The sequence below is a fragment of the Stegodyphus dumicola genome, chromosome X1 (genome assembly GCF_044657685.1).
Source record: "Stegodyphus dumicola isolate Sdum_Otavi_A_Nest chromosome X1, ASM4465768v1".
NCBI lineage: Eukaryota > Metazoa > Arthropoda > Arachnida > Araneae > Eresidae > Stegodyphus > Stegodyphus dumicola.
In genome coordinates this window covers 169,216,588-169,229,905 of record NC_140780.1, presented here as the reverse complement: position 1 = coordinate 169,229,905, position 13,318 = coordinate 169,216,588, and the positions used below count along the sequence as shown (strand labels likewise).

Genomic DNA, 13,318 nt, shown 5'->3' with positions numbered 1-13,318 from the left:
CTTTACAAATAAAGTCATAGTCAAAATAGAATGTTGCCTTTTCGCTGCCTTGCCAATTAACTATTCGTTAATTCTACTACTTTTTTTTATTTTTATTTGGACCAATATTGCTGATCCCGGAATGCCGCCGCCCTATGCAAATGAGCATGTGTTGCACTGTCTGTAGCCGCCTCTGGTCATCCTAAAAATTACTAACTAAGCAATATAGGTCTATCGAGAACTATACTGCAGTAGAAAATCTAACTGCCTCTTTAAAATTATCAAGAAAACTGCTTTGAATAGTATGGAAACATTCCACTCATTTTCAGAAATAAAAGAAATAAACGATAATTTAATGGTTTTTAGGAAACAGAAACTACTACATTTTGTTCAATACACAAGCTAATCTTACCTGAACTTTCGTAGCTTATAATTCAAAATTCGTGTTTTATTTTATCAATAGAAATCGCGAAAACGCGCCAATTCTAGTGCATTTGTGATTAGCAACCCTACCGGCAACGCTAGCATTCATATCCAGCAGCTTCAGTGAAACAACGGCAGTTAGTACTATTTCCTGATTTTCTGCGTTCTATACTTACCGTACCGCATGTTTTTTCAGACATTAGCTGTCGTAGCTGAACGGATAGAGACGCTTAATTCTTAGCACACGTCAGGGTACTCGATAGTGAATTTTACTGATTTCAACTAAAAAATTCTGTAGTTACTCAAAACGGTTTCCTTGCAATGTTTTAATATATTTCGAACTTTTTCAGTGCTGAATGATCTTACTTGCACTTTTTCGAAACTTATCTATACGACCGCTGTGAATTCATTCAGACTTCCGTCACTAGATGGCGGTACTTTCTCGATTTTTGCGAACGCTGACTTTCTCGCTTTCTTTTATTCTCGCCTAAGCAAAGAGAAGATCCCAGATCTGAGAGAGAGAGCGGCACTTGCAACTCACCAGCGTTAGCGGGCGGTAGGAAGCGGAGCTGCGCTTCAACAAGTGTCACTGTTGACGCGCGTTTAATAATGGCTTTCAGCTTTTGGTCTTGGGCAATTTCCATTTCCGTTAGTATGATGAGACCTTTGAGTGACTTTCGGCCGGTTGGTTAAATAAATTACATAAAAATGAACTGAAATTAGGGAATTGATAACCGTAGGTAGATTAAACTTGCAAATGTGAACTTGGGAATGCCTTCACTAAAATACCTGAACAGAGAAATGAATTCAGATATGTATATCACCCCAGAAAAGCTTTATGAAGATATAAAATCACCTGACACTCGTAGCCTGACCATTGACTGTAGGTCCGCTTCAGATTATCACGAAAGTCATGTTAAAGGTGCTATAAACGTTACTATCCCTGCTTCTGTTATCATGTTAAGGCGGTTAGCAAATGGGAAAATGAGCATTCCTAGTATCATAAGAGGAGCAGAAAATCGGGAGAAGTTTAATCAACAGTGGAAGACTCACCTGATCGTTCTATACGATTATGACACTGAAGCCATAAAGCTCTCTGGACCATGTGTTCTAAGCACGTTATTCCGACGACTCCGGCAAGATGGCTGCCAAGTTGTTTGTTTACAAGGTAAGGCATGATTAGCACTTTATTTTGTTCACAGTTTTTGCTGAAATTCACTTATAGTTACCAGTTAAAGTTTACGGTCTTGCATGATAAAAATTCTTGCAATCTTACCGCTATTAATTCTTGCAACATGTGTGTATATCTTTCAAATATTGTGCTAATAATCCTTATTCTAGATAAATATTAATATGAATAGAATTGTGAGAGTAATTATAATAAACTTTTTATTTTGTGTTATTTATGATAATAAAATCCTGAATGACAAGTATGAATTTTCAGACTGATGTTATTTTTAGATTACTTTCTTTAACCTGGATGTACCTTTATTTGTTAGAATTTTTCATGCTTATAATTCTGTTATGCAGTGTAATGAGAACAAATGAGCTTATGTTGAGTAACTAGACAGTTAATAACTTGGTATAATGGTTATTAAACTACATATTCATTTACGAGCAATTACTTTATGATAAAGATCTGAAGTTTGCTTGGTTTTGTCACATCTAAATTTAATCATTTATCGTAGTCACTATATAAAGTTTTATAAGTATCGATGTTGGTTTTAGACCTAATAATAAGCAACAGTAAATACTAACCGTAAAACAAAATGTAATGCGTTTGATTGTTGCCAATTTCAGCAAGAATATCTAACTTTTATGGCTGATCAAGCCTATAGATTTTTGTTAAACGAAACTAAAAATTAATGCTGTTTGTAGTGTAAATTGTGACAAAAGAATGATATGCGAAATTCGGATTAAAGATGCTTATTTATTCAGCTACCACTCTTGTTTAGTATTCTTAGCATAAATCTTCTTTCAGATTTTGATTAGTTTCTTAGTATGTAAAAATAAGTTCTTCAAAACAGAACTTTAGTTGAAATGTTTTTAATTTATGTAATGAGATGAAGTAACCTAACGCGTAAAAGTTCTTGGATGATCGAAAATGGTCAAATATAAAATTTTTCGCAATTTTTTTTAAAAATGATTATACCGAATTTTAGCAAGGTAGTGTTTAGGGGCAGTTTACATTGCGTTTGAAAGTTCTTGTTTACTTTTAACTTCTGGTGGTTATTTCTTATTAGCTGAAACTTTGGTTGAAGTTTTTATTTTCCGAAATGGCAGTTTTGTATTTTTCTATTGGCGCTTAATGGGATCCGAAAGATACTTAAAATATGAGAGATTCTTTGACTTGTACCTTTTTTTTAAAAAAACGGACGTATTGATTTGTGTTTCTCATCACTCTAACTGAGCATACCCGTAAAACAGCCGAGAAACTTCCGCTCAACGTTTTCGGATGTTACGCATATTTCTTTAGTTCGGCACTAATGTATTTCAGAGCTGGTAACATGGCTTCATCTATCTATCCCACATAATTTTATGAATTGAACAGTTGATTAAATACAATGCGCTTGCATGGAACTCATAATATAAAAATATACATACTGATGAAAACATATTGGAAATATTGTAACAAAAACTCTTTTCAAGTAACGATGAATTTTATTTCACTGACATAATATAGAAGCCGAAAGTGACTGAAAATGCACAATTTTACCTACTTGCTACTTGGGTATCGAAATAGGAAATGATGCAGATTAGTTTCGAAGCAAGAAATGAAAACTACACGAATATTATTGACATTAATAACGTCTCCCAATAGATTTTTAATTTTTCGTCCCAGTCAAGCTCTAAATTTAACCTATCTACTTAAGCAAAACAGTTAGAAATGTTGAAGGTGTAGCGGGATTTTGCTGTTGAATTTGTTAGCGTTTCTAAAAACGAAACTTGATCTTGCAAAAAGAAGCTTCTAACTGCCACCGCCCTCCCTTGTACAATTCTGAAAAATGAAAGTTTGAAGTTCGTTCGTAATTGCGTAACTGCCTGTGAAGGTGAAGAAAATGTTTTGGAGAAAATTTCTGTCATAGAACTGCTTTCCTTTTATAAGCGATAAACTATAATATTAATACTTATCTCAAATTTAATTATTTTAGGGATGCTACGCGAAGAATAAATATCTTACATGTTTAGTAACATTATTCTTAATTATAATTGCATATTAAGTAACATTATTCGTAATTATAATCAAAAAACAAATATACGAACATTTTTACTTCCTTTAAGGTATTTATTTGGTTTCTCAGTCTCTCCTCAATGTAGAAGTTTTGGAACAAGTGGCCCAACGTAATGTTAGTAGAAGCTGCGTGATAGATTACAGGAATATTTAAGATAAATTTTCCAAAGAGTCGCAACTATACTTTTAAGTTTTTTTTTTTTTTTTTTTTTTTTTTTTTTTTTTTTTTAACTAGAAAAATCATTTTAAGAGTGAGAAATTTTTAGGTAATTAACAAGGATTTTTTATTTCTTAATTAAAGCAGTTATTTATTAACATGAGTAAATAATTCTCGTTCATCTTGGTCTGTGGTATAAAAATTTAAAGATTTTGCATATATTTATTCGGAATGCTTTTTAACAGATGCAAAAATAAGAATTTTCTTCTAGTTTTCATAACCTTTTTTCCTGATTATAATTGTTAATTAATTTTTAATAAGGGTAAGCTGGAAACGAAAGACGACATAGTTACTTTTTTATCGGCAGTTTGAATGCTAATCTTAAAAGGTTTACTTTCGAGTGAAGAATTACTCAATAATTTGAAAAAAATGACTAACGCTTTTCCTTTATTTTTAACATATTCGCACTCTTCTTGAAAGAATAAAACAAGTGAGATGGAATAGCACACGTTTCGAAGAAACTGCATTTCGAGATGCGAAAATTAATTTTAAATAAGGTAACTATAATAAAAGTAACTTTGCTCTGGAACGCGCGTGAGAATCGGTTTACAGAGAAATTCAATTACGGAATTCGCTCGATGGGAATCTGGGTATCAGGCATGTTATGATTTTCCTTAAAAGGTACAGTTATAGGCATTATAGTACCCGTGATTAAGATTCGAAGTGTTTCATCAGTGCCTGTGTCCTAGTAGCCATTCTGTTCTTAAAATAGTACATATATGATCAAAAGTCGCAGAAATGGAACTAATTTGCCTTTTGTGCAAGTGCAAAGTGCCCTATTAAAATTTGTTTAAAATTTTTATATGCGTAATGTAATAAAAAATTAAATTAATGATTGTTAAAAGCAAGATTTATATTTCGAATTATAATTATGCTTCACAAATAAAACTTTTGTTTATTACAGCCAAAGCCACAGTTAAAATACAAAAGTCGCAGTTTGGCCATGCCTATTATAAAATAATTTTACCACCGTTTTTTTTCATTTGGATGTTTCATCATCTTGAAAAACGATGTTACGTTTCACACGTTTAAAGCTTTAAAATGCAATTCCCAGAGAATGGGAAAATAGAGGTTTCATATATTATGTAGTATCTCGGTATAAAATAGTTGTTTCCGCAACAAAGTGTTTTTCGTATCTTTATGTTAAATATTTAAGTTAAGGAATCTTGAACGCTTAAGAGAGTTCTAGTTGCACTCTGTACTGAAATCTCATATGTTTTCCTGCATCGTTATTACTTATCATATTGTTTCATTCATAATGAAATTCATACAGTCGTAGTTTTTTTTTGCTTTTCCTAATGAAAATACGAATATCTTTTCGTCTTTCAGTGGAAGCTTTATTTCTTTCAATCTTTTCTTTTGGGCTTCGAAAGTTTCAACTGTCCTATAACATATAGTTCACTCAAGGTCGGCGCCAGAGCCGGTGTAACCGGCGCGGAAGCACCGGTCATAGTTTCTGCTTAAGGGCGGCAAAGTTCTCAGAATTTAGGGAGGCTGTGGATGGCAGAATTTAGGAGAAGATTACCCGGGCGGCAAAAAAAAAAAAAAAAAAAAAAAAAAACCTAGCGCAGCCGTTAGTTCACTTAAAACTGTTATAAAATGATGAAGTGGTTTAAAATAACATATTTGCACAAACTTTGCAGATAAATTCATAGCTATGTAAATTAGCTCTCAACCAAAGTATTAAAGATAATGTTCAAGGGATCCTATTCCTTAACAAGGGCTCTTATTCCTTATATGAGCTAGGATAGCGAGAAACTGCCGCACCGACCTCTACGTAATTCCTGGTGGTTCCGTCATAGCCAATCCGATATCACGACGAAATTCAACACATTAATATTTATGGACGATAACGCCCGCTCGCATAGAGCTCGACTGGTGCGGAGTCATCTGGAGAGTGAAACCACTGAGCGTCTGCTGTGGCCTGCTAGATCACCGGACCTGAATCCCATAGAGCATGTGTGGGACATGTTGGGGCGACGGATAGCAGGTCGCAGTGGGCCGCCAGTCAGTCTTCACGAGCTCCGACATGTATGGCTACACATATGGGCGCTGCCGCCACAACAAGCGATCAATACACTGTTGACAGCTTGCTTTGCCGTTGTCAAGCATTGAAATGCATCATACCAATTGCTATGGCAAATTGGCTCATATCCTATTGCTATAGCAAATTGCAAATAGAGGCTATCGTACCCAATTGCAAATTCTTTCGACCCATTTAGTCTTTTGCGATATGATGGTAGTAATAATGTGTTTTTGTATGCCTATACTTTATTGCTTGCTGTGCGGTCTAATAATGTCACACCAACCTCTTGGATCAGTTTCACGCATATCCATTAAATAGTTTTTGTTTTATTCCGTGTTTTGCCTTTGTTGCTTATTTTTTTAGCAGACGTGTAATGCATTACAGCAAGTGTTATTTTCTTCTAATACCCTATAACAGCGGTTCTCAACCTTTTGAATAACGCGTACCATCCAAACAAAAATTGAAAAACTTTAGTACCACCACTACAAAGTACCACTACCACCACCGCCACTCTTGAACAAAGCTCAGATCGCATAAATTTACGAGTGTTATAGAAAAACTTCCATCAGGATGTTGGCGTTTTAATTTTTGAATTTAATAGTTAAAAATACTTTGTTTCTTTGCGCACCACCTATTTTGCTCTTGCGTACCACCGGTTGAGAACCCCTGCCCTATGGTATACCGCTTGCGAAGTTTCTAACTCTTACTTTTTGAGTACACTGTCATTTGCATCCAAAATGGAATCAAATGGTGGGGATGAAATTTTGAAGTAACATATATGTAACATTTCTTCGAGTTTCTTTGTTTTTAAATTTTATTACTCATTTATGCAATTTAAGCTGTCTTCTACGTAAATATATTATTTTAAATTTTATTGAAAGGGTATATGTTTTCGTAATATTTTGATACTTTTCTGTGTGTACCATTTTGAATTCAAAGTATAAACGCACAGAGAAATACCGAAGTTTTTTATTGAAATTATTTTTGAGTTTTAATTATATTCAAACAATGCAGATTTCACTTTATGAATTATTTTATCTTAGAATATTATTTTTATCCCAATATCTAATATTAATTTTATCTTAGATTATTTTTAACTTATCTGATATTATTTTTAATCTTAGAATTAAAATTTTATTTTTTTACCATTTTAAAATCTTTTTAATCATTCAAGTCTTCTTCGAGATGTTAGATCGTAATCTGAAGTCTTCAGATTCCAATTTTTTTTTCCGAAGTATATTAATTGCGTTTGTACAAAGCGTTACAAAAGTTGGTTCAAATACTGAAAAGAATTTTTTTTAGTGACGTATTTAATGTTTCAGAAGGACTTTGAATATGCTTGTAATTGGATATGATGTCTATGGCATTTTCATTCAGTAATGGAAGTAAAATAGAGGGTCATTGAATAAGAATGCGAGGATTATAGAAACGTATTACTAAAAACCTGTTGAGAATATCGAAGTGATTCGAGTTTTAAATCCTAAAAAATGTCTTTTTTTTTTTTTTTCGTTTTAACTTTAGTTGGTTTTAGTTTGTGTTCCATATGTTGGATGGCTGACCTCAAATCTTCATTCGATCTCATACCAACAATGTCGAATCATCATTCTATATTGTTGTTTTTAAACACTGGATTACCATTGCAGTGGTTGGATTGGATAGCTGGTCCAGTACCCTGGTCTGTCAAACAGCTGTAACTTTCTTTATGCTGATATGGAGTGCGAACAATATTGTGCATTTTCGGAAATTCGGAATCTTAAAATCCTGCGTTCGATAACTACAGCGGCCATGCTAACGGTAACTCCAAGCATGATCCAGTGGTAGGAGATCGAAAACTGTTTCGAAGTTTGTTGGACGACAGATGGAGCATGTTGAAACTGACTAAGGTGAGATAAAAGGCTTCAAACATTTTTAACATTGGAATCGTTTCAATATATTAAACCAGTTTTTAAAATCTAATTTATTATAATGAAATTTTTACTTTTTTGAATAATCGATTTCATCTGAGTTTGACGCTGCGATCAGAATTACTAAGTATTAAAAACATTTTAACGAATGAAAGAGGATACAAAACCTTATCCTGAGATGGTGTCTAGATATTTCTTTTATTCAACATCGTATTATGAAGTTGGTTAATACGCCGCCCACTTTCCGCCTCTTTTATTGCTTCTAGTCAGGACATGGGTCAGGATATGCGAGAACATCCGAATCATAATTAACGACAGGATGACAACGAAAGTGAAGCCAAATAAGCTCATAACGGATGCTTTGTTCTTTCAAAAGCTTTTAGTGTTCTTTTGTTACTGATAAAAAGTCGAGAGACTTAACGTTTGCGAAATAACCTATGCAAACCTTTATTAATAATGTATCATTATGCAGCTGGCAGAGGATTTCAGTTTGTGTTTCATCTAAAATTAAAATAATTGTTTCTCCTTTCCCTTTTTCTAGAACTATTCTTCCCATGGTGATGGCGTAATGGTTGAGTGTTGCGTTGAATTTTTTACGTTCCTAATATTTTGAAAATTGCTTTAGGATTTGCTTTCCACTGTCGGATGTTATCAATTTGTTGTTTTCGTTTATTTATTTTTTAAAACTCTGATTCGTTATTTTTGTGCCAGTGTATTAGAAGGTATGGTTTAGATAGTAGATGTCGAATAGTTTTGAAACCTTGTAACATTTTATTTGGTATTATTATTATTTATACGTATAAGCTAGGTATTTAAATGTTAAATTTAGAAGGATTAATTTATTTTTAAACATCGTGTTTCTTTGTTTAATGATAGTATATTAGAATAGATATCTAGGATCACAAGTGTCAAAGGTTTAATTTACTTGTAAAATATTGTTATTTTTTATTTAAAATCTAGTACAGTAGATGTTTAAGTATATAAATGATAGTTGTAAAACGATTTATTTATTTTTAAAGAATTGTCATTATTTATAATCTAGTACAGTAGATGTTTTAGATATATAAAGGATAGATGTAAAATGACTTATTTATTTTTAAAAACTGTGATTCTTTACGTATTCGGTATAAATGTTGTGAGTAACAGAAATATGTCTTTTTTTTTTTTTTTTTTTTTTTTGAGGGACTAGTTTGTATGCGAGGGGGAGAAGCTGTTTACTGATGCCGAGATGTTTATGCACAGAAGCAAAACAGCAATGTAAAGTGATAAAATTGATCAAATTACTTAATATTTCCCACCAGTATGCCATTTTGCTGTTTTCGTAGCCACTTCAATATTCTGAATCATATGACTAGCAATTTAAATAAACGAACATAGTTCAATAAATTTTTAATTGCATTTTATTCAAAAATTATGTTTTTGAATATATTGCTGATGATTTTTTATATATTGAAGTCCATATTGCTAACGTTTTTCTTTGTTGTATCTGATGAGGCATGTAATAGAGAGATTTTTGTTTAAGACGACAATCCATGATGCAGATGATTTTCTTCTGTCATACTGCTTATCAGTCTTTATATTAGATTTATCCCGTTCAGAGACGTAATAATACTGTAGGAAAAATAAATAGTGTGGAGGGGGAAAAAATCAGCTTAAACTTATTTTCATTTAGTATTTCAGAAAATTATTTTTAAATACGGGGAACAAAATCCATGTGTGCAAAGTGGAGAATTACAAAAACCTTACAGGATAATTATGCGTAGTAATTTACTCACTGCCTATTAAAATGTTCATTCATTTATGTCTCTTCCTACTTGATTTCCTATTTTGATTAATTATTTCCTTTTTTGAAAGGGTTTGAAATTCATGAAGTAAACAAACTGTTTGCCGTACTTTTCTGTCACCTTCCTTTGCTATAATACCATCAACAGCATCTTAGTTTCTTTTAATCATGTTTGTAAATTTAATAATTTTATTTTGTAGACATCCAAATTTTGTAGACTTAAGTTATTGAAACATTTTAATCTAAAGATAATCATGAATGATATGTAGAAAGTTAAAATAGAAAACTTACTCATACATGAACTAACCTCTCGACTTCAAGCGTCAAAAACAGGAATGAATTGCTTCGACGCCACTTTAACATTGATATGGTGTATGTTACTAGGAACGCACATAGGAAAGGGAAACAATAGTATAAATTAAAAATATGATGAATTATTTTTAAAGAGTACTGTATCATAAATTCCGTATCAAGCCTATGTGATAAATAACACCTCGCTATTAAAGCATAAAATTAATTTTCTTCGAAATTAACTACTGTTTTCCATAAAAAGTTTTGCTGTTATCGTAAGGATTGAAACTATTATCAATACATAAATTATTTTAGTCTGCTAGAGGAATTGGATATTCTTGCCACGTATTTGATGATCTTTGATCAGGTTAGGGAGTGGTTTTAGTCGTAGAAACTTTAATTTTTTTTTAAACTGATACGTCATTAGACATCAATAAATACTTAATCGGTAATTCACCCATAGTAGTGGAAGTTTAACCAATTAACATCTGAAGTTAAGTAGCCAGAGGAGATCCGTTAACATACAAGTAGGCTGTTTGTTCAGCCGAACGATAAAACCGCTGACCACTGCTGGTTCGTTCCAGTCTCAAATCCCGGATAATGGGTAGACAGCATGAAAGTTTTCGCAGGGTTTTTCATGTGTAATTGAAAGACAACTTCTGTTAAAAGTTACTTCGTGAGTGCTTTGCTGTAATTTAAATAATCCGAATTCCTTTTTCAGGAGCTTTCAAAAGTCGAATCTTTTCGGAGAACTTTTTAAATGAGAATTTTCTCTCTAAATCATCATTATGCAAGCAGTGAAAATTGAAAAAAAAAAAAAAAAAAAAAAAAAAAAAATTGCAGTGTTAGTAAATAAAAGGGAATTTGAAATATTTTTTTTACGATAATCAACGCTGTTATAAAATTGATGTTTTATGATGTATCAACGGAGTATACGAAAGGGGTATGGAAATTAATCCTGCTGCACCAGTTTTCACATAATTTTAGAGCACATGAATTACGAATATTTTGCTGTGAAGCATATGTGAATAATTTGTATGTTATGATGTTTTTTCTACATTTTTCTGTCTCTTATTTTAACATAAAGGTATTTTTAAGGCTATGAACTGCCTTGCGTCTTTCAAGACAAATAGGGCATTCCATAACGTAATAAGGTTGTTTCTGGCTGCAGTGTAATTTCTATTATTGGCATTTGTTGGACATTCATTTATTCATGACGTATAAAATATTAGATTTCATTATTCCCGGCATATAAAATATTAAATTTCATGTAACTGAAAATACAAAATGAAAAACGGTTGGACTTGGCATTTCCAACAGGGTATATGCTTACGCTTATGAGCTCTCTTGTAAAATTAAAGTTGAAGGGACATCTTTGACTCGGAGCTCGACATTGTTCCACAGCGTAAATTCGCATTTCCTTAAAATGGCCTTAAGAGGAAGTAAACTCGAAACATTTTCCTTCGAGTTTCTCAAATCTCGGATTAAAACTGCTCTGAGCAGTGACATTGACAAGATTTGAGGTGGAAGATTTTGGCCAAGTGGAAGCTCTTACCTTCCCCGTTCTAATCTCTGCGTGTCTAGTTTCTAGAGAATATTTTAACGTAAGAGCTTTCAAAAGTTGCAATTTCTAGCAAAGTCACTTTGTAGAAATAATGAAATGAGGGGATACACGGGGGTTAATTTATTGTACGCTATTGGAGAGAAATGTCGTCGTAGATGTACTGTAGCTTGTATGTATACTTTGGATAATTTGATATAATTTGGTAATCTATAGGCACCTTGGTAAAACTAAATACATTCAATCTTACAAGGTTCCAAACATAATAAAAACTTATATGATATTGCACTAAAAACGAAATAATGCTGTTAAAAATGTCTGTTATTTGCATTTGTTGGATATACTCGTATCTTAATTAAAGCAAATTAATTTATTCATGACGTATAAAATATTAGATTTCATTATTCCCGGCATATAAAATATTAAATTTCATGTAACTGAACACGAGAACGAGCTGATGCCAATACTTGCTTCATCCAACATAAATAATAGCATTTTGCAGAATCAGGTTTCATGGCAATAAATTGGGTACGCATTGCGTAGCTTGAATGTTGTGTTGTGTTTGGGCATTTTTTTATGTACATTCAGCCCATATCCAGGAGGTTCTTTTCCCTTATTAAAGAAATGGCTTGGATTTAGATACACAAGAATACAGTGATTATGCTGTCTGAAATGGCATGACATGTGGCTGCTTTTTTCACTGCTTGCATATTAATTATTCGACTACCGTTTTCCTTGAATGGTGAAAAACAGCATTAAGAAGGCTTGAATGTATTGAGAAGGCTAATTGTAGAATATGCATTCCTTAGCCAAGAAAGTCTAAATTAAGTGTCCAAATCCTGACCCTGACTTCTGCTTCGAAATTACATCTTAGAAATACTGCATAAGGTATTGCGTATATTTCTGGATCTATTCATTATGAGCAAGGATTTGTCTTCAATGTACCTTTTTCTAGGATTTTATACGTTTATATTTTAAAGAGGGTACATGTGTTATACGTGTGAATTAAAGATCCATGAAGACACATCTAAAACTAGGCAATACCATTTTCCTTGTGAACAGTTGAACTATCACAGGAGCGTTAGGAATGTGTGGCTTTAAAACCGATTCAGCCCATTTTTCAACTCAGCTTTGGCATTTTATTCTGAGTTAAGCCTTAGAGAGAACTAGTCACTTAATTTATTTCCAGCTGAACTCAATCTATAAACATTGTGTCATGGCATGTATAAAACAGTCTGTTTATTTATTTATTTATTTTTCATTCCTTTAGAAATGAAAGAAAATACAGTCAATACTTAGAAAAGTTGTAAAGGAAATATTCGAAAGAATATTTCCTTTACAACTGGTACACCGACAGACTCACTGGTTATTTCCATTTTTACGAGCATACTTCAGTCTAAAGATCTGTCACCGTAAATAAAGGCTTTTGAGGCCTTTTGGCCATCATATTTTCGAAGACATTTTTAAAAGAATTCGTATTCCGTATCCTAACTGTTGTAGCATAAAAAGCTAACAAGAAAGAGGGGGGAAGGGAGAAGAGTGGGAGAGTACTAAAATTTGGTCCCTGATAGAGACCAAGTACGAAGATAATCTAATATAAATTTACTGATTATATTAGTATAAAAAAAAAGGCGGTTGAAAAGTTATCTTCGCTGCCTCCTTTATGATAATACGAGGGGTGTGGGATATGAAGACCGAGTTGCGGATAACACTTAAGGAATATTTCTGGCTTAGGCTAAAATGGTAATAAAACTGTAAGTGTTGAACTAGAAAAGGTTAAATTGAGACATCTGGGTTAGGAAGCAAGAGAACTTCTAAGTTTCAAAGGCATAGCCGATAATAATTTTACGAAAATATTGTTAGATTATAAATAATTATTTTTCAAACAGCTTCGAAGTATTG

At 32.7% G+C, this 13,318-nt stretch overlaps 1 protein-coding gene across 1 annotated transcript in view; it reads left to right on the top strand.

Annotated features, from left to right (window-relative positions):
* The first annotated feature begins 558 nt into the window (after positions 1 to 558).
* LOC118194031 (dual specificity protein phosphatase 7-like) overlaps positions 559 to 13,318 on the top strand; it is a 210,483-nt gene continuing 197,723 nt past the window's right edge. Inside the window, exon 1 of the mRNA XM_035365215.2 lies at positions 559 to 1,570. Within this exon, the coding sequence (XP_035221106.1) occupies positions 1,174 to 1,570 (397 nt within the window). The 5' untranslated portion in view covers positions 559 to 1,173. The remainder of the gene's footprint in view (positions 1,571 to 13,318) is intronic.